The sequence below is a fragment of the Cottoperca gobio genome, unplaced genomic scaffold (genome assembly GCF_900634415.1).
Source record: "Cottoperca gobio unplaced genomic scaffold, fCotGob3.1 fCotGob3_158arrow_ctg1, whole genome shotgun sequence".
In the NCBI taxonomy this organism is placed as follows: Eukaryota; Metazoa; Chordata; class Actinopteri; order Perciformes; family Bovichtidae; genus Cottoperca; species Cottoperca gobio.
The window spans coordinates 339,287-360,766 of NW_021166815.1; the positions used below are offsets into that span (position 1 = coordinate 339,287).

The 21,480-nt window shown below is 40.4% G+C and overlaps 2 protein-coding genes and 1 long non-coding RNA gene across 4 annotated transcripts; 2 read left to right on the plus strand and 1 right to left on the minus strand.

Annotated features, from left to right (window-relative positions):
- Positions 1-794: 794 nt before the first annotated feature.
- Positions 795-16,538, minus strand: mindy1 (MINDY lysine 48 deubiquitinase 1). The gene is given in 13 exon segments (XM_029426350.1): positions 795-1,267; positions 4,525-4,701; positions 4,827-5,021; positions 5,295-5,437; positions 5,574-5,676; positions 5,817-5,975; positions 6,081-6,145; positions 6,521-6,578; positions 12,138-12,328; positions 12,566-12,620; positions 12,622-12,773; positions 13,403-14,098; positions 16,328-16,538. Coding segments are annotated over 12 exon segments (1,689 nt in total). The 5' UTR covers positions 13,722-14,098; positions 16,328-16,538; the 3' UTR covers positions 795-1,195.
- Positions 12,305-12,861, plus strand: LOC115004656 (uncharacterized). The gene is made up of 2 exons (XR_003831855.1): positions 12,305-12,425; positions 12,544-12,861. It is a non-coding gene; the product is annotated as an uncharacterized LOC115004656 (long non-coding RNA).
- Positions 16,487-19,337, plus strand: LOC115004655 (gastrula zinc finger protein XlCGF8.2DB-like). Of its 2 annotated transcripts, XM_029426352.1 has the most exons (3): positions 16,487-16,625; positions 17,582-17,675; positions 18,206-19,337. In XM_029426352.1, the coding sequence occupies exons 2-3, from the start codon at positions 17,639-17,641 to the stop codon at positions 19,183-19,185; spliced, it is 1,017 nt and encodes a 338-aa protein (XP_029282212.1). In that variant the 5' UTR covers positions 16,487-16,625; positions 17,582-17,638; the 3' UTR covers positions 19,186-19,337. The 2 variants fall into 2 exon arrangements, with proteins under 2 accessions (XP_029282212.1, XP_029282211.1); XM_029426351.1 differs by lacking the exon at positions 16,487-16,625 and having other exon boundaries at positions 17,399-17,675.
- The last annotated feature ends 2,143 nt before the right edge of the window (positions 19,338-21,480 follow it).

A 21,480-nucleotide genomic window follows, 5' to 3' on the forward strand; every position in this document is an offset into this window, starting at 1 on the left:
CAAGCAGCCGGCATCATTAAAAACACTTTGAACAAACTTTAACTTTTCTGCAATTATTTAAAAAACAAACTTGCTGGGAAACAAATCGGTGAAAATGTGACGGGAACTCCTTCGACTTCCTGGTTCAAAGTTTTATCTGCAGTAAATTATAAAACAGGATGAACGTCGGCGGGTTTGGACATTTTTATTGTGGTGAAGCCCATTCTCAGAAAACATGACATTAAATTAACAGATTTCTTCATCGTGTTGAGACTCTAAAAGATGTAAACAACAGCTTTATTTATGGTAAATAAATATTCATAATTTGGTTTCAAGTGAATCTTTAATATATTTATTATTAATGACACATTTATAACTGCAGGCATTAACTTTTCTTAGTTTATTACAAAGAGAAACCGTAAACATTTAAAACTGCAGAATTAATAATTATTCTATTAAAGATTTAAGTGATCATTTTTATTTTTCAGAATAAAATCAAAAACATTTAACTTTTTTCTTGTAAAACGATTTAAACATATTAAAATAATTGCAGATTATTTTTCTTAATTGTTTTATTATTTATTTCTCACAACCTGGCGATTAAAGCTGCACGACGAGTCGATCTATTCGTTAAAGTTTCAGCCTCAGATCTGCAGATTTCATATTAAAGTGACAAAACGTTTGGACTCTGAGAAACTGGGAACAACATTTTATACATCAAACCTTTAAATCTAGAAGATAATCGTGAGTTGCAGCATTAAATACATTTTAGTTTTTGCAATAATCACTTTTAAAACATGAAAAACAACTTCGGGTATTATTTAGATAATTTATTAACTCATTTCAGATTATTTTCTTAATTTGAGCTCTAAACACGAATGTTTCTCACAACCTGGCGATGCAAAAGTTTTCTTCAAAGCTTTAGTTAAAGATTTATTGAGCATTAATGAAGCCGTTATTTACACCCAATAAACATTTTATTAGAACATCAAACTTCAGAAGCTTCTAATCATTACAAACCTTCCAAAACCTGGAAAACACGTCTGAAACAAACTGTTCAACAAAGCACTGGGGGTTTGGCATCGAGGTGTGTGTGTGTGTGTGTGTGTGTGTGTGTGTGTGTGTGTGTGTGTGTGTGTGTGTGTGTGTGTGTGTGTGTGTGTGTGTGTGTGTGTGTGTGTCCTCCTCAACTCAGGGAGTTAGGCAGAAGAAGAGTCTATAGGACGACGCAGTCCGACTCCTTCTCTCTTCTCCGCGCCCCGCCCTGCTGTGACCCCTGACCTCTCACCTGAGAAACACAATGGCATCATCATCACCATGACAACAACACAAAGACACACTGCACTACATTTACAAATAAGATTACACACAAAACATGAAGTACATAAAACATCACATTTCCCACAATGCAACTGGATATAATCTTTTTTGTAAAAGAGTTCTTTAAAAAGAGTTTTATCCTAGCAAACTGTTTTAGTAATAAATGCAGTATAAAGTACAATATCTACTTCTGTGACTGGAGCAGACATTGAAGGTAAATGATTTGTAAACGGTTAGTCATTCAAAGTGAGTTTCCCTGGTGAACACTGGGCGGAGCGGCTACGAGCTAAAGGCTAACGTTAGCTTGTTTCTCAGATCCTCCGAGGTCTCTACACATCTTCAACGCAGAGCTTCAGAGTGGTACAAGTACTCTGGAGTATTAACTGGAGTACTTTCAGTGTGGTATAAGTACTCTCGAGTATTAACTGGAGTACTTTCAGTGTGGTATAAGTACTCTCGAGTATTAACTGGAGTACTTTCACAGAGTGGTATAAGTACTCTGGAGTATTAACTGGAGTACTTTCAGTGTGGTATAAGTACTCTGGAGTACTTTCACAGTGTGGTACAAGTACTCTGGAGTATTAACTGGAGTACTTTCACAGAGTGGTACAAGTACTCTGTAGTATTAACTGGAGTACTTTCACAGTGTGGTATAAGTACTCTCGAGTATTAACTGGAGTAGAGAGGGAGAGGACGCTGGCGCTGCTTGTTCGCCGCTTCACCATCTGAGTTTAAGGGTTAGTCTGCTGTGTTGGATCTTATCTTCAAACGTTCAACCCTGTATCTTCTGTTGACTGCATTTCCGTGTGGATACTACCGGATCCATTGGATTCCAGCAGCCTGTCAGCCAAATTGGACCACCGCCACCACAGCTAGCCGTCAAGCTAGCTGGCGTCAGTTGTGACCACTGGCTGCAGCCGATTCTCTGCTCCTCCTTCTCTACCAAGCGGGAGCTGTAGCCTCCGGATCATAAACCGGATCATCAAAGTGCTGAGTATACTATTTCCACAACTTTTCGCATCATGCGGACTGTCAAACTCTTCATATGGCTTGCTCTACTCTTCACCGCCATGAGCGCCTCCCTGGCGCTGAAATACTCCGCAACGGAACTACTGCATCTCAGATCAAACTTCAAGACCCCCACAGCTCTGCTTGCCCACCGTGACATTCTCCTCAAACGACCAAGATATGTTCATCGTGGATCTGGTCGAAACTCGCTGGACACACAACACAACAATAACACAAACGTTCGCTCACACTGTCACCTGCACTGCGTTATCCCCACTGCCCAAAGCAGCCACCTACGCGCCACTTGAATGCTTGAAATGAGCTATTTTCAAAGTAAGATCTCTCACCAGAAAGGCCCTGCTTGTTTCTGAGCTCATTGTGGACAGAAAGCTCGACTTTTTATGCCTCACCGAGACTTGGCAACAGTCTAATGACTTCTCCCAGTTAAATGAAGCCGTTCCACCGGGTTTTGACTATATGTGTAAACCCCGCAACACTGGGAGGGGGGGGTGGTCTCGCCTTGCTCTACCGTAAGGACAGATCTCACCACCCTGATCAACTCCTACCCCATCCCTCTCCCATCCTCTTCCCATGCTGACTTGGTGAGTCACTACAATGACTGTCTGTCCTCCTCGCTTGACGCTCTGGCCCCCGTCAAAACCCGCACAGTCTCCTTTGCCCACACCGCTCCTTGGTTCACCTCCGACCTTCGACGGCTCAAAACAACTGGTCGTCGACTTGAAAGGCTGTGTAAAAAGACCGGACTATCAGTACACACCCAAATCTATGCTGATCACCCACATCACTACAAGAACGCCCTCTCCACTGCCAAATCCACCTTCTACTCCAACCTCATCAGCACTGGCACCGGTAACACGAGAGCCCTTTTCTCAACAGTCAGCCACCTACTTCAGCCCCCCAGAACCCTCCCTCCTAATATCTCCCCTGAACATTGCACTGACTTTCTGCAATTTTTCAGCTCCAAAGTAAGCAACATCCACCTACAGCTGACCTCATCAGGCGCCCCCTCGACGGACCCACTCTGGATGGCCACCACGGTCCAACCACCCACCAGCACCCTTCTCCAACTTCACTCCAGCATCAGAAGCCACCATCTCCACGCTCATCTGTAAAGCCAAATGCACCACCTTCCAGCTTGATCCCCTCCCCACTACCCTCGTCAAAGCCTGTCTGCCGTCCATTTCCCCCATGATCACTAATATAATTAACTCCTCCCTCATTACTGGAACTGTACCCCCCACCCTCAAAATGGCTGCAATCACACCCACCCTCAAAAAACCCAATGCTAACCCAGCTGACCTTAACCACTACAGGCCCATCTCCAACCTTCCCTTCAAAAAAAAAAAAAAAACCATGAGAGGGTGGTTTCCGCTCAACTCCAGTCCCACCTCGACTCAAGCAACCTCCATGAACTCTTCCAATCTGGTTTCCGCCCAATGCACCGTACCGAAACAGCTCTGGTTAAAACCACCAACGACCTCCTCCGTGCAGCGGACTCTGGACTGCTCACCATCCTCATCCTCCTCGACCTCACCGCTGCCTTCGACACAATCTCCCACCCACTACTCCTGGCACGCTTGGCTGACATTGGGATCACTGGTGTTGCACTCTCCTGGTTCTCCTCCTACCTTACCAACCGACAACAGTTTGTCCAGCTGGGGAACCACAGGTCAGGGTGTTCTCCTGTTTCACTGGGTGTCCCCCAGGGGTCAGTATTGGGTCCACTCCTATTCATCATTTACCTCCTCCCCGTGGGCACAATCCTCCGTCACCATGGCATCCACTTTCACTGCTATGCTGACGACACGCAAGTCTATATCTCTGCCTCCACACAAACAGTCTGACTCCATTACGACTTTCAAATCCCACCTGTTGAACCTGGCCTACTCACTCTAACACAACCTACTTGTTATCACAGATCCTCAGTCACTCCGTCACTCCACACTCTGTCTTCCCGTTTTATCTGTCGGTTTGACTCATTTGTTTTCCGTCTTTGTTTTAGCTGTTTTAACTTTTAAATGCACTGTAAGGCGACCTTGGGTGTCCTGAAAGGCGCCTCTAAATAAGTACTTTCACAGTGTGGTATAAGTACTCTGGAGTATTAACTGTAGTACTTTCACAGTGTGGTATAAGTACTCTGGAGTATTAACTGTAGTACTTTCACAGTGTGGTATAAGTACTCTGGAGTATTTGTACCTGCTGTGCTGGCTGCAGGGCTCCCTGTTGCTGCTGCTGCTGCTGTTCCTGTTGCTGCTGCAGTTGCTGCTGTTGCTGATATTCCTCCTGTTGGAGCTGTCGGGCCAACTCCAGGTCACTGAGGGGCCCTGGGGCCCCGCCCTGCTGCTGCTGCAGAGACACCGCCACCAGGTAGTCCTGACACCAACAAAGAAGATAAATCACTGACTCAAAGGGTCGATGCTCTCGGCTGGTCCGTCCAACCAAAAATATAAACTGTCAGAAGAAAGATGTGTAAAAAATAATGTGAAATAATGTCCGACCTGGTCGATCTGTCTCTGCTGCTCCTGGGCGCTGGGCGGCAGGGCGGCGCTGGGCGGCGCTCTCTGAGGAGGATGACACAGTCTGAAGTCGGAGTCACAGAAGTTTCCGTCTCCCTCGACATTATGAAGAGATTCCCAAACCAAACCCTCCTCCTGCAGGAAGCCCTGATCCGTCACCAACAGGTACAGGTGACCCTGAGAGGACAACACTTTATTATCATGCACTGGTATCTTTAAAATTTTAAACTATATATCTTCTCCAACACGTCTGTGAGACGAGAGGAAACATGAGAACATCAGAGTGTGTGTTTGTAACTGTGTGTGTGTAGATGTAAACTCTCCACAGCTACATTACATAACGCCTCATGTACATATTAAACATCTTGTAATATAAACTTGTGTTGATGTGAGTCATGAAGTGAAGTTTCATGCTCTGTGAGTTACATGTTGCAGTGTTGAGTGGAGCACCTTGTGTTTGATCATCGTGCTGAAGTGGTTGTTTCTGAAGAACACTGAGATTTCTCCCTCTTTGGCCATCGTGTTGAGTTCACACAGGCCGTGATACGACAGCTGCGTCGCCGTCGACTCCAGAAACTGCTCCGCCACCAGACCTGAAACACGAAGATGAAAACAAGAAGGTTTGAAAAGTATTTTAAATACAATTCTAAAAACACTAAACATGGAGAAAACTAAGAACTACGGCAATAACATGACGTGTGTGTGTGTGTGTGTGTGTGTGTGTGTTACCTTCACTGACTCGGCTGCTGTCTGCAGAGTGTTTGTAGTCGATGATTTTCTCCACCAGCTGGTTGTAACTCAGTTTCCCAACAGAAGCCACCGTCTCCGGACTCTGAACACAGTAAACATGTTCGTCCATGAACACAACACACACACACACACACACACACACACACACACACACACACACACACACACACACACACACACACACACACACACACACACACACACACACACACACACACACACCTGTGGGTCAACCAGCCAGCCGTGGTACAGCGGGATGTTCAGCAGGTCGAACACGATACACTCCGGTGTGTACTCAAAGTCTGTGACTCCGGTGAAACGCACGTTAACGTCAAGGCCAGTGGAGAGCTTCGGGAGCACCGCCATGGCATCACTCATGTTCTGTAAACACATGTCATCAGGACGATGTCGTTAAAACTTGTGTGTGTGTGTGTGTGTGTGTGTGTGTGTGTGTGTGTGTGTGTGTGTGTGTGTGTGTCTCTCTACCTGTTGGAAGTTGAGCTCCATCCCATCAGCCTTCTCTCTGGGTGTAACAGACAACACACACTCTCCTGCACAACAAACACACACATATATTATTATATTTATTTTAAAAAATATATATAAATTAATTAATTTTTTTTATTACATTTTTTATTTTTTTATATAAATAAATATTTATATATAAATAAATATTTATATATAAATAAATAATTAATTTATATAAATACATTTAAAAATGTTTTTATAGAAACTAAACATTTTATTATAATTAAGAATCATCTTGGAAATTATTCTCCTCCTGTACTACTCTAATTATTTGTACTTATATACATTTTTAGTACTTTTAAATTGAAGAATTTACAGATAATTTATGTTTATAAATTCGTTGTGCGGATTTAAAAAGAGAAATTAACATTTGAATATTTCCTGCCAGCTGATCTCACCCAGGTGAGCCATCAGGTCCTCGGTGGTGATGACTTCAGTCTGAGCAGGAAGTTTAGCCTGAAACACACAGAGTTACTACTGAAGTACAAATACTGTGAAGTACTTAAAGAATTCAAACAATCAACACGAGGGAGACTCTGGAGTTAGAGCTCTGTGTATTACTCTGTGTATTACTGCTCTTACTCCACAGAACAGTTCTGACTTTATAAGGGAACAGTTAAGACTTTATAAGAGAACAGTTAAGACTTTATAAGGGAACAGTTCTGACTTTAGAAGAGAACATTTAAGACTTTATAAGAGAACAGTTAAGACTTTATAAGAGAACAGTTAAGACTTTATAAGAGAACATTTAAGACTTTAGAAGAGAACATTTAAGACTTTATAAGGGAACAGTTAAGACTTTATAAGAGAACAGTTAAGACTTTAGAAGAGAACAGTTCTGACTTTATAAGAGAACATTTAAGACTTTAGAAGAGAACATTTAAGACTTTATAAGGGAACAGTTAAGACTTTATAAGAGAACAGTTAAGACTTTATAAGGGAACATTTAAGACTTTATAAGAGAACAGTTAAGACTTTATAAGAGAACAGTTAAGACTTTATAAGAGAACATTTAAGACTTTAGAAGAGAACATTTAAGACTTTATAAGGGAACAGTTAAGACTTTATAAGGGAACATTTAAGACTTTATAAGAGAACAGTTAAGACTTTATAAGAGAACAGTTAAGACTTTATAAGAGAACATTTAAGACTTTAGAAGAGAACATTTAAGACTTTATAAGGGAACAGTTAAGACTTTATAAGAGAACAGTTAAGACTTTAGAAGAGAACAGTTCTGACTTTAGAAGAGAACATTTAAGACTTTATAAGAGAACAGTTAAGACTTTAGAAGAGAACAGTTCTGACTTTATAAGAGAACATTTAAGACTTTAGAAGAGAACATTTAAGACTTTATAAGGGAACAGTTAAGACTTTATAAGAGAACAGTTAAGACTTTATAAGGGAACATTTAAGACTTTATAAGAGAACAGTTAAGACTTTATAAGAGAACAGTTAAGACTTTATAAGAGAACATTTAAGACTTTAGAAGAGAACATTTAAGACTTTATAAGGGAACAGTTAAGACTTTATAAGGGAACATTTAAGACTTTATAAGAGAACAGTTAAAACTTTATAAGAGAACAGTTAAGACTTTATAAGAGAACATTTAAGACTTTAGAAGAGAACATTTAAGACTTTATAAGGGAACAGTTAAGACTTTATAAGAGAACAGTTAAGACTTTAGAAGAGAACAGTTCTGACTTTAGAAGAGAACATTTAAGACTTTATAAGAGAACAGTTAAGACTTTATAAGGGAACAGTTAAGACTTTATAAGAGAACAGTTAAGACTTTATAAGAGAACAGTTAAGACTTTATAAGAGAACAGTTCTGACTTTAGAAGAGAACAGTTAAGACTTTATAAGGGAACAGTTAAGACTTTATAAGGGAACAGTTAAGACTTTATAAGGGAACAGTTAAGACTTTATAAGGGAACAGTTAAGACTTTAGAAGAGAACAGTTCTGACTTTAGAAGAGAACATTTAAGACTTTATAAGAGAACAGTTAAGACTTTATAAGGGAACAGTTAAGACTTTATAAGAGAACAGTTAAGACTTTATAAGAGAACAGTTAAGACTTTATAAGAGAACAGTTAAGACTTTATAAGAGAACATTTAAGACTTTAGAAGAGAACATTTAAGACTTTATAAGGGAACAGTTAAGACTTTATAAGAGAACAGTTAAGACTTTATAAGAGAACAGTTCTGACTTTAGAAGAGAACATTTAAGACTTTATAAGAGAACAGTTAAGACTTTATAAGGGAACAGTTAAGACTTTATAAGAGAACAGTTAAGACTTTATAAGAGAACAGTTCTGACTTTAGAAGAGAACAGTTAAGACTTTAGAAGAGAACAGTTAAGACTTTATAAGGGAACAGTTAAGACTTTATAAGAGAACAGTTCTGACTTTAGAAGAGAACATTTAAGACTTTATAAGAGAACATTTAAGACTTTATAAGGGAACAGTTAAGACTTTATAAGAGAACAGTTCTGACTTTAGAAGAGAACATTTAAGACTTTATAAGAGAACAGTTAAGACTTTATAAGAGAACAGTTCTGACTTTAGAAGGGAACAGTTCTGACTTTATAAGGGAACAGTTAAGACTTTATAAGAGAACAGTTCTGACTTTATAAGAGAACAGTTCTGACTTTATAAGGGAACAGTTAAGACTTTATAAGAGAACAGTTAAGACTTTATAAGGGAACAGTTAAGACTTTATAAGGGAACAGTTCTGACTTTATAAGGGAACAGTTAAGACTTTATAAGGGAACAGTTAAGACTTTATAAGGGAACAGTTAAGACTTTATAAGAGAACAGTTAAGACTTTATAAGAGAACAGTTCTGACTTTAGAAGAGAACATTTAAGACTTTATAAGAGAACAGTTAAGACTTTATAAGGGAACAGTTAAGACTTTATAAGAGAACAGTTAAGACTTTATAAGAGAACAGTTCTGACTTTAGAAGAGAACAGTTAAGACTTTATAAGAGAACAGTTAAGACTTTATAAGGGAACAGTTAAGACTTTATAAGAGAACAGTTCTGACTTTAGAAGAGAACATTTAAGACTTTATAAGAGAACATTTAAGACTTTATAAGGGAACAGTTAAGACTTTATAAGAGAACAGTTCTGACTTTAGAAGAGAACATTTAAGACTTTATAAGAGAACAGTTAAGACTTTATAAGAGAACAGTTCTGACTTTAGAAGGGAACAGTTCTGACTTTATAAGGGAACAGTTAAGACTTTATAAGAGAACAGTTCTGACTTTATAAGAGAACAGTTCTGACTTTATAAGGGAACAGTTAAGACTTTATAAGAGAACAGTTAAGACTTTATAAGGGAACAGTTAAGACTTTATAAGGGAACAGTTCTGACTTTATAAGGGAACAGTTAAGACTTTATAAGGGAACAGTTAAGACTTTATAAGGGAACAGTTAAGACTTTATAAGAGAACAGTTCTGACTTTAGAAGAGAACATTTAAGACTTTATAAGAGAACAGTTAACCCCTTAACACCGAATGTGTCGTCGACGACACATTTTGCAAGCAAAACTTTGGATTACCGTAACTATGTCAAAGTTTGCGCAATCGAAAAAATTTCAACGGTTTCTGAAAGCTGAGACTCTGCGCTTTACGGCATATATCGACTCATTACGGTAACTTCACTTACGGCCCTCCGGAAGCCCGCGAAACAGCGCCTTCGTTGTGAGCGAATACACACAAGAGCGCTGGAGAGACACAGACAACACCGCGGAGAAATAGAGCCGGAAAACAGCGGATTGAATTCAAATGGAAGCAAGATGGTATGTAAATCAACACTTGTATAGCGTTGTGACTTGTTTAGAACAGTGTACCAAGTCTGTAAGATTGTACTAGGTGTGTAATTGTACTTTATATGCGTAAATGTGCGCGTCTTCTTCAAGTAGCCTGCGTCCTAGCCGAGGCTGTGTACAAGCTTTAGCTGGAGAGGAGGAGGTGTTACCAGAGATCACGAGGTGTTACCAGAGATCACAAGGTGTCACCAGAGATCACATTCAGGCCTGTAGATGGAGCTGTGGGGATGCTGGATGATCTGGTGACGCTGTCAGACACAGAAGCCCCTCACCACATCACACCACAAGATGGCAGACTGAGGCAGAGCCCGATGATGGAGTCCCTCAACCACCCCAGGCGCCCAACCCCCTCTCGATATGGGAAACCCAGCACCAGGTGACATTTATTCCCACTTTGATGCTGCAGTTTTCAAACTCCTCTCTGAATACACAAACAAGAATGCAGCCAAAAGCCTGGAGAGAGGGAGAAAGTTCATCTGGACTGAAATAACTCCAGGAGAAATGAAGAAGTCCACAGGCATGTTGCTGTACATGTCATTTTTGGACCTGCACAAAGATGAGCAACTTTTGGTGTAAGCAAACCATTTTCCATGTGTCATTCCCTGCCACTGTCATGTCCCCAGACTGTTCATGGCCATTTGATCTAATCTTCATCTGAGTGACCCAGAGAAAACAGGAGCAACAGGAACAGTCACTGGCAGTACCACCAAGACCTCTGCATGTGAAGGGACACTCAGAGAGGAGAGAATTACCCTGTGTGGGGAAAAACGCCTGGACATATTTTCCATTTTATGGCCTGTTTTTGCAGATGTAAGAGTAAAAGACTCAAAACTTTTACTGGATATAGTTGTATACATTTCAAACTTCAAATGTAACATGTTAAATCTCTTATTCATGTACATTTGCTGTGTTTTTTGTTCACTAAACCACTAAACTCAAATTCCGCTTTTGTATTTCTCTTCATTTTAAACTGTTATTACACTCTCATAACATGCAACAAATTGTAAATGACTGCCAGATATGGAAAGTTCCAGTTATTGTTGGAAAATGGGCAAAAGCACTTACTCACAGGACATTTCCTAACCTTTTTTATAGTCAAAATAAGCAAAAAAGTCCAGGCGAAAATGTTGAGGCTTTTTTGCCTTAGGTGTTAAAGGGTTAAGACTTTATAAGGGAACAGTTAAGACTTTATAAGAGAACAGTTAAGACTTTATAAGAGAACAGTTAAGACTTTATAAGAGAACATTTAAGACTTTAGAAGAGAACATTTAAGACTTTATAAGGGAACAGTTAAGACTTTATAAGAGAACAGTTAAGACTTTATAAGAGAACAGTTCTGACTTTAGAAGAGAACATTTAAGACTTTATAAGGGAACAGTTAAGACTTTATAAGAGAACAGTTCTGACTTTATAAGGGAACAGTTAAGACTTTATAAGAGAACAGTTCTGACTTTATAAGAGAACAGTTAAGACTTTATAAGAGAACAGTTAAGACTTTATAAGAGAACAGTTCTGACTTTATAAGAGAACAGTTCTGACTTTATAAGGGAACAGTTAAGACTTTATAAGAGAACAGTTCTGACTTTATAAGAGAACAGTTCTGACTTTATAAGGGAACAGTTCTGACTTTATAAGGGAACAGTTCTGACTTTATAAGGGAACAGTTCTGACTTTATAAGGGAACAGTTCTGACTTTATAAGGGAACAGTTCTGACTTTATAAGGGAACAGTTAAGACTTTATAAGAGAACAGTTCTGACTTTATAAGAGAACAGTTCTGACTTTATAAGGGAACAGTTAAGACTTTATAAGAGAACAGTTAAGACTTTATAAGGGAACAGTTAAGACTTTATAAGGGAACAGTTCTGACTTTATAAGGGAACAGTTAAGACTTTATAAGGGAACAGTTAAGACTTTATAAGAGAACAGTTCTGACTTTATAAGAGAACAGTTAAGACTTTATAAGAGAACAGTTAAGACTTTATAAGAGAACAGTTCTGACTTTATAAGAGAACAGTTAAGACTTTATAAGAGAACAGTTAAGACTTTATAAGAGAACAGTTATGTATTTTCTGGTAAATTTATCACATCAATCTGTCGTCACTAGAAATTTTAGTATTTTTAAATGCTTGGACCATAATTCACCATTTTAAATGTAATATTTGTTCAATCCTAAATTGTTGTACCTTCCAGCGCAGGAACAGGGTGTTCATGATGGCGAGCAGCGGGCAGGGCCCGTTCTCACTCTGCGTGATGATCGGCGTCTTCTTCTCCTTCCAGGTGATCCACTTCACCAGGTAATACGCCGGCATGGACGGCCCGGCCTCCGCAGCAGCAGCAGCAGCTCCTGTGGAGGAGGCAGCTGCCACAGCGCCCCCTGTGGACAGGAGGACAACTACAGTCACACACACAAACCCTAACCCTTTACTGCAGGAACATTATCAGAAAGCGTCGATTTGAGATTTATTATGAAAGTAATGTAATTATAAATTCAGCACTTTTCAAATCATGAAGAAAATAAAATAAGAAATGTCTTTCTCGTAAATGTACCACTTTCTACATCCTCACACGTTGAACACTTTTCTGGGGCAGATTTTGATGTTCGATGTCTCACCAGCGGCCTCCAGCGTCTCCTCGGCCTTCAGACCGGGGGCTTCGGTGGACGGGGAGCCGCCTTCCCCCCCCAGAGCCAGAGTAGGAGGACAGGCCGTCGTCCACGTCCAGGGAGTTTCCTGCGGCCGTGACCCCGTCTGAGAGCTCCAGGCTGGGGATGGAGAAGGACGCAGAGTCCGTGGACTCCCGCTGGTCCTCCAGGTCCAGATCTACAAGACAAAACGATTATTTACATTAATCCAAACCAAAGTAAAGATTACACGATTAGATTAATAGAAATAAAGATCAAAGTTGTTCTATGGCTGCTTCTGTTTTAACATTTGAGAACTTAGTTTGAGGTTTTGTAGAAAAATATTTTAATATATTTCTTAAAAATATCCCAAATTGTTTTTGTACGATTTATTTCCATTGTAGATTAATAATCTGGAGATTATTAATCTGCAGATTAATAATCTTTAGTTGAAGCTCTTAAATTCAGCGGTCATCACTTAATCTCCAATAATAAATAAAAGTATTTGCACAGAAGCAGCGACTTTGATTGTTCGTTAGATTTCTCATTTAAATGTCTTTAAATGCTGTTTTCAGCCTCTAACGAGTTTTATATTAATAACTTTGGACTTTTAAAGACTCGTTGGACTGAAGCTGCAACATAAACAAAGCCTGAAGTTCTTACTCTGCTGACCGTCAGCACGTCTAGAGCAGAATTAAAACGTTGCGTCGACATGAACGACTTTAACTTGGATTCATTCTGCAGCTGGACGAGAAACTGGAACATTTTATAAACTAAATGTTTCATCGATGTTGAAACTGACGTAACGATGAAGCAAAGTGAATTTACCCGTCTCTCCTCCTCGCCCCTGTCCTCCTTCAGCCTTGTTGTGTCTGAGTAGAACCGACAGAGATTCTTCTTCTGTGGTGATGGCGGTCATCGTCCCGTTTTCTGACGATAGCGAGGACGAATCTGGCGGCGTGGGCGTGGCCTCCTCCTCCTCCTCCTCACGGACTTTGGCGTGAAGAGGACTGTCGGCGCCGTCGTTGCTGCTCGGCGCCACCTGCGTGGTTACGTTCAGTTCTTTGGAAACGCTCTCCGCGGGAAGCTCCTCTTTGTTGAGCTCCATCAGCAGATCTGCTGCCGGCGCCGAGCTCGACCCCGCCATGATGACACGCTGAGGAAACGAGGACCAAACTCCTGATAGACACAAATAACACCCGTGGAAAAAATAAAGCGATACTTAAGTCTTCATGTGGCGCTGATTTAAGATGGAGGCGTGGCGGCGGAGGTGTCAAGCCCCAACATGGCCGCCAGGGGAACCTCTCGTCTTTTTAGGTACAGACGAAACAAACGCACCTAACTATCGGACACTGACCATGACGTGCAGTTAGCTCCCTGCTCGGGAAGTAAGTATATATTTAGATTAAGCTTCTTCCTTAGTCCTGCGGACAGGAAGTAGTACTGTTCGTCAGCAGCAGCCACGAGGACGGAGGCGCTTCTCTTCTTCTTCTGTCAGCAGTGTCAACAGACTTCCGTTCAGACCTGAAGACAAACAGGAAGAATCATTAAAGATCCGAATCAACACTGTCGACTCATTGTTTCGTAATATTTAAACTATTTTATTGTTTAATAATCATTTGAAAGTAATTAGATTATTTAGTTAATTTGAGAAGTTGTTTATGCTTTTGTTTTGAAAGGAGAAGCTGCAGAGGTTTTGTTTTGCTTCATAAAAGTTCAAGTAAACGGCACAAACGTAATTCTTGACCGCGGACGCCGTGGTGCCTCTGCCCCGTTTCAGGAGTTAGTTTTGTTGTTTAAATCAAATCGCCGAGACAACTGTGATTCAATGCTTTGAACTAGCAAGACCCCTAGACTTCTTCTTCTGTGGTTTTTAGTAATAACAATCAAATAACATGTCGCCCAACTGAATAGCCAACTCGTCGACTCGACAGTAATAAAAACACTAAGTTGGTGAATCTTCGTGAGAATCGTAAATATCCTGACGAGATTTGAAAAAGCTCTCGAGCTCGTCATCGTGGACAATATTTAGAAACGTACAGAAAGAACAATGTTCTTGTTTTAATCTTTTGTTTATGATTACGTTATTTACGTTTGTTTGCTGTTGTTGAAAAGAAGCTGCGTCTCTGACGTCGGCTCGTCTGCAGCTCAGCTTTCTGTCCCAGAGTCAGAACTAAACATTGTTGAAGCAACGCTGGAAACTTTGTATTAAATCAAAATAAGTTCATTTCCTTTGATTCTTGTGTTTTAGCTTGTTTTTACTTCTATTCTCTCGGCTCTTTAATGGCTTATAAATACTATTTAAATGTGTTTCTTTTGCATTTTGTCTCAATACTTTAATGTTTTCTGTAAAGCACTTTGTAATGTGCTGTATAAATAAAATCTGTGATTCCAGTTTGGAGTTTTAAGCATATTTTGATGATTGAGAGAAACGATATATTCAGTCAGATCTGAACCGCCATTAATCAGTAACCACCATGACCACTGCACAGATGTACCGCAGACCAAACACAAGTTGTTTTCACACCGGAAGAACAAAATGACATTTGCAGAATGTCAACCGTCACTATCTGGACCTCCATCACAGTAACATCACATTGCTCCTTCACATCTGGACGGCTGTCAGGTGACCCTGCAACGTCTCATCTGTGCTAGGTTTAAGATTATCTTTAGTACAAGAACACAAGTATGGAAATGTTCCTCAGACTGTGTGACAGGTGTGTTTCAGTCGGCTAAACAAGAGCTTAAGTTTCCCCTCAGTCAGATAAACACGTCCTTCATAACCATGGATGGATTAAAGCATGACTACAGAGACACAAAGCAACTACACAAATATAGAAAATGACTACAAAGTGACACAAAACAACTACAAAAGAATGACAAACAAATGACCAGTGAGAGGGACACAAAACAAAATGACCGCATTAAGACTATAAATAGGCCAGTACAACTACAAACACAGACAGATGTGTCACTACTACAAAGACACACATAACAACCACCAAAAGAGGCTACACAGCTATAAAGTATGTTATGTAGGAGAGGTCGTGGGGGGGCAAGTGTCTGATAACCCCGAGGAGGAAGTTGTGTTTCTGTCATTAGTCAGATAATAACAAACCACAGGAGTCTCTGGCTAAAGACGTGTCTCTGTGATGATGTAATAGTCATAACAACATCCACACGAGCAGAAACCTGCGGGCAGCTCGGCTCAGCCTTAAGCAGCTTTCTGCTAGCATGACGGCAGCACCCCGAGCTAACGTAGCTGTTGACCAGAGAGACCCCCCCAGAGAGACCCCCCCAGAGAGACACCGCACTCACCCTCTCTTTCACACCAGAACACACAGTTGGTTAAATGAGATGCGTCTTACCGGTAACACCGGCACCGGGTGTGGGTGTGGGTCTGTACGTTTATCTGCGCTGAACGGGCATGCTAGCTGTTTACAGGCACACATTAGACCACGCCCACACGAACACACAACACGACGTCACATCCGGTCAACTTTGTTAGCCGTTAGCCTCCTGGCTATCGCAGAAGTTTTTGTTTCAGATAAAACACAATACTAATGAAATGGAACGTCTTTTTCCATCGGCAGTACTTCACAAACTTGAAATACAAACAAACTAGAATAAAAACTAACGTTGACACCGAGGTGTGTGGTGCTACGTGTAAGTTAGCTAACACAATGCTAGCCCTGGTATGTTCGTCAACAAAACTCACACTATGAATATGGCGATTTATTAGAATTTGCTTACCAGCACAAAGAAACACAACCTGGAGCAGCATCGTCTCATTATGGCGAACTCATGTGACACTGATGAATTCGGCGCACATATAACATACAAACAGTGCGTATTTAAAATAAATACCCGACAGCAAGTTATTATAAAAGGACGATTTAACAGGCACATGAGTTGTTTTATTCAAATAATGTGCCAAATTGCAATATTTAGCCAAAGGTTTCAAATCTTATGTGATTTTAGCCGTACATTATTCGACATACGCCAATAATCAAGGCAACGGGAATAAGTAGTGATTTGAATGGAGTCTGGCGTGAGTACAAGATAATTATATCAGGTGCATCACTTTAATTTGGTTTACATTTTGAGTGTTTTATTCACTGATAATTCCCGTCTGCTTTCTTTAAAACGTTAAGATATCTATCCAGCCATATCAGATAATAAATATAGTTTAAATTAGTTGTTTTTTACCTTCTTCGCTGCACCTTCGACAGTTTTGTGTGCTAGATTTGTTTGACGGGGAAACTCTGACGGGCGGTGCCTTTAGTACTGCCACTAGTCGTGCATACTAGTCCCCGCTCACCTGGGACAAGCGGTAATTTAAAATGAAAAGTTTACTGTGCGATAATGTAAACATAGTTTTCAAGGAGGGACAGTGAAAGTGAGTTAGTTTTTATGATTACCAAAATATGTTTGATCTTTTTTAGTTATCACACTGCACTTCTAATAACAACAACAACAATAACAATAACAATAATAATAATAACAATAACAATAACAATAATAATAATAATAAGTTAAGATATAACTGTGGGAAATTGTTGTGCATCAGTTGCAATAAATCAAATTGTAATAAAAACATATAATCACTCTTCTTTAAATATTACATCATACAATCTGACATTATCATCACCTTTTTTTGTATTTAAAAGTTTAATATTTTGAATGTATTATTTAAACACACAGACATCCAATGAAATTGGGGTAACCGTTGTTGTTTTTGTTCCATTTATGTATGTAAAATTAATCATGAATAATAAGTTTGATTAAACTAACAATCCATTTTTTTACATTTTATTTTGAAGGTGTGCACAGGAAGTGTTTTTACTGCACCGAAAGGTTTGATTGTTTGGTAGCATGCTAGCAAGTTAGCAGCAGTTACCGGGCAGTTAGACCACCGTGTTTCTCCCGGTGTTTGTTAGCATGTTAGCAGCGGTTACCGGACAGGCTGACCGTGTTTCTCCCGGTGTTTGGTTATCTTTCTGGAAGTCTGACCGGAGATCTTTGGATCCAGCGGGAGAAAGAAAAACATGAGACACGAACAAGATGGCGGATACAAACGGTCACCTGAGTCGAGAGGGAGGTGAGAGACACACGAGACATAATATACAGTTATACCTTCTGTATCTTAGTAAAAGTAATAATACCATTCTACATTCAAAGTAGCCAAACCATCAGAGAAATGTAGTTCATTAACAAGTATATATATATATATATATATAATATTTACATCTTACAGAATAAAGTAGCAGAAAATGGAAATAAAAATAAGACTTTTTATCTGGGACTAGTTAGCTTTAACTTCAGGTTTTAGCTCACTAAAACTTAAGCTTTTTTGCTTATAGTTTGAGGATTAAAAGTATATTGTCCCTGTTGAGGGACTAATAAAATATTATTTTATGTTATCTAAAATTGAAAGAATGAATTCACAAAAAATGCAAATCCCGAAGGGTAACAAAAAAACAACAAATATTCAAATCCCAAAATTGAAACTGAAATACCTCCCCAACGAACGAATAATCAAGTAGTCGAATATTCGGGTACTGAAAGTATCAGGACTGAAAAAGCAGCGCGGGGCATCCCTATAAATATTTTTCTTTTGTCTCCTTTCAGAGGAGGCAGATTACCCAGAATCCCTTGAGGGTGGCGCCTCTGAGCAGCAGCTCTACGAGGAGGTGGAAGTTAAGTTGGAGGAAGAGGACGACGATGAAGAATTCAGTCGCCAGGACGCTGTGAGCAGCAGCGGGACTGGAAGAAGTCCAGGCAGCGAGCAGAGAGCGGACGTTAAAGTGAAGAAGGAGCATCAGTGCGACGAGTGTTCGAAGAGCTTCGACTGGCCGTGTCGCCTGAGGATCCACCAGAGGAATCACACGGGGGAGAAACCGTTCGAGTGCCCCGACTGTGACAAACGCTTTAAGAGTAACGCCATCCTGTCGGCCCACCTGAAGACTCACGGCGCCGCGCGGCCATTCTGCTGCCACGAGTGTGGGAAGTGTTTCCTGCAGAGGCAGGCGCTGGTGGAGCACGTGAGGACTCACACGGGCGAGCGGCCCTTTAACTGTCAGCTCTGCAGCCTGAGCTTCTCCGCTAAGGGCCACCTGCAGCGCCACCTGCTGACGCACACGGGCGAGCGGCGCCACCAGTGTGTGGAGTGCGGGAAGTGCTACAAGAGGAAGGAACACCTCAGCAGCCACATGCGCGTCCACAGCGGCGAGCGTCCCTACAACTGCATGAACTGCGGCCGCAGCTACAGAGAGCCAGGACGCCTCCGGCTGCACCTGAGGACGCACACCGGGGACAGTAAACGCCACGTCTGCGCGCTTTGTGGGCTGCACCTGGTGTCGGCCAATCACCTGCAGAGGCACATGCAGACGCACGGCGGCGAGCGGCCACACCGCTGCCCTGACTGCAGCAAGCGCTTCAGCAGGAAGGACAAGATGATGGAGCACATGAGGATCCACACGGGAGAGAAACCGTACCAGTGCTCGCAGTGCACGCTCAGCTTCAGGTGGAGGGCGGCGCTCAACGCTCACACACACACACACCGCGGCGGGAGAGCCGCTCTGATTGGACAGTGTTCGGACTCGCGCTGAGATTTATATTTTATTTTTTTACTGGAGATGCACGATATATATCGTAATTTATATATAATCTTTTGTTTGTAATTTATTAAAATATTTAATTGTATAATATTTTCACAATCTGGTCAACAAATCAAACTACTCCAATAAATGCATAATATTAATAATGTCTACATTATTAGTAATTAATATGAACCCTGATTTAATTTACAAGCAACAACGTGTGTTTGTGCTAAACTCTAAGATCCACAATAACAATGATGAAGATGATGAAGATGATGAAGTTCTTTCCCACGGAAATGTGTATTATTCTAATATCTGATGAGGAAATGTCTTTCATTGAGCCAATCAGCATCTTCACACCTCGGCTCGACCTTCTGACCTCCAGGTCTCCGCGTCTGATATCTGACGTCTGGTTACCGTCGGTGTCGTCGCTAACGAGGCTTGTGAGCCAATAGCAGGAGGACGTTGGTATCACATGGTATCTCTGTCCTCATTTTGAGAAAAGATTTGTAAAGAGTATTTGTAGAACTCAGATCTTTGTTGCTGCTTTTCAAAGTTCGATTTAGAATAAATCCAAAATATTGACGTTTTGTTTTGTTGCATTCTCATGAATAACGTTTCTTATTGAGTAGTTCAACGTCTGGAGGAGATCTTGGGGGTCAAAGGTCACTGTGACATCACAAAACACGTTTTTAACAATAATAACAATTTCACCACAAATGTCTAAAAGGATAAAAAGTAAACTGGTTGCTGGAGGCAAACAATATATAAATAATACATATTATTTAATTAAAAACTAAATTATTGCTTTTTTTTCATGCAGGTGGGATTAAAAGTAGTTATAGAAAAGTTTTTAATTGTTTTTAAGCTCAAGATCGACCTCTCAAAACACAAAGTCCATCACAAACAGGAAGCTGATAGTTAAAGCTTACATTACACATAAATATACAGATGTCTTTGTAAAGTAAAGACATCAAACATGCTGTTAGCATGCTAATGTTAGCATGCTAATGTTAGCATGTAGCTCGGCTGTGTGGGCGCAGACTCGTTCTCCCGGTTGTGAAAACGTTTAGAGAAAAACCTGTCGAGTCAAACGTCAATAAACTCGTATCAACTTGTCTGAAAACACTGAACCTGCACACACAGAGTAATCAGATTACAAAAGAATAATTAACTATAATTAGACTGGATTACATGTGAAAGAATGTGCAATGAGACAATATGGTGATTATACATCGATGTGACAGTTTAATATTCAGTCAGACCAACCCTGCTTTAAACCCTCCCAACACAATAACTCATCACTTGTGCAATACACACACACACACACACACACACACACACTCTGCAGGTAGGAGCATGCACGCTGCAGGTCCCACCCCTGCTCGTACAGTCATACAGTCACCGTGGTAACAGGGCCGAGCCCTCGCCACCACGCCTCCGTCCGTCCTGTTGTTGAGTGTACACACACACACACACACACACACAGGTGAGGTGTTAGAGTCCGCTCATAAACTCGTACAAAGTCTCTGTGATGGTTTCTCTGCGAGTACTCGGCTGTTTGTCCTGAACCTGTCTCACCCATCTCACCTGTCTCACCTCCCCTGGCTGTGAGAGCTTCCTGTCGACTCCCTGAGAGCTGAGCTGCTGTGAGTCTTTACTCGACTTTATTACTGTAAATCTTCGTCGTGTCGTTTGTCTTCAGCCTCTCCGTCTCCTTCGTCCTTTCAGAGATAAGAGCCGTTTACACAAAGATTACTGCAGCCGGACAAACTCAAGTTCAAGCACTTTAGTAGTTTAGAGTTTTCTTTTTAGAAGTTTAGATCTGCAAGAATACAGAAAAGTAATCGCAGACTCATTCGATAATCGTTAAAAACAACATTTGTCTTCCTGCAGAAATGTCTTGAACGTTTGTTTTCAGCCTCAGAAATGGAGATTTGTTGCTTTTCAGTTTTACATTAACGTGAATATCTTTCACGTTTAAAGACATCAGCTTCACATGTTACAGCGCAAACCATGAATCACTCTGATATATGTTCAGCAGCCAGAAGTTAGTGGAACATATAAATATTATTGACTCAAGATTACTGATGTGTTAACTTCAGTTTAATTTTAACAACCTTATATATATGGGTCGTGTCATTTATCACAATGCATCCTATTTTATAATACATGTATTTATATGTATATATATATACATATAAATACACACATATAAATATGTGTTTATATATAAACACATATTTATATTTATTTATATATTTATATATATATACACATATATATATATATTTATATATATAT

What these genes read in the sequence shown, in the direction of transcription:
- LOC115004655 (XM_029426352.1), top strand. Translation starts at nt 17,639, where the DNA reads ATGGCGGATACAAACGGTCACCTGAGTCGAGAGGGAG. An exon ending in TCACCTGAGTCGAGAGGGAG is followed by an intron (nt 17,676 to 18,205) that starts GTGAGAGACACA and finishes GTCTCCTTTCAG; the next exon opens with AGGAGGCAGATTACCCAGAA.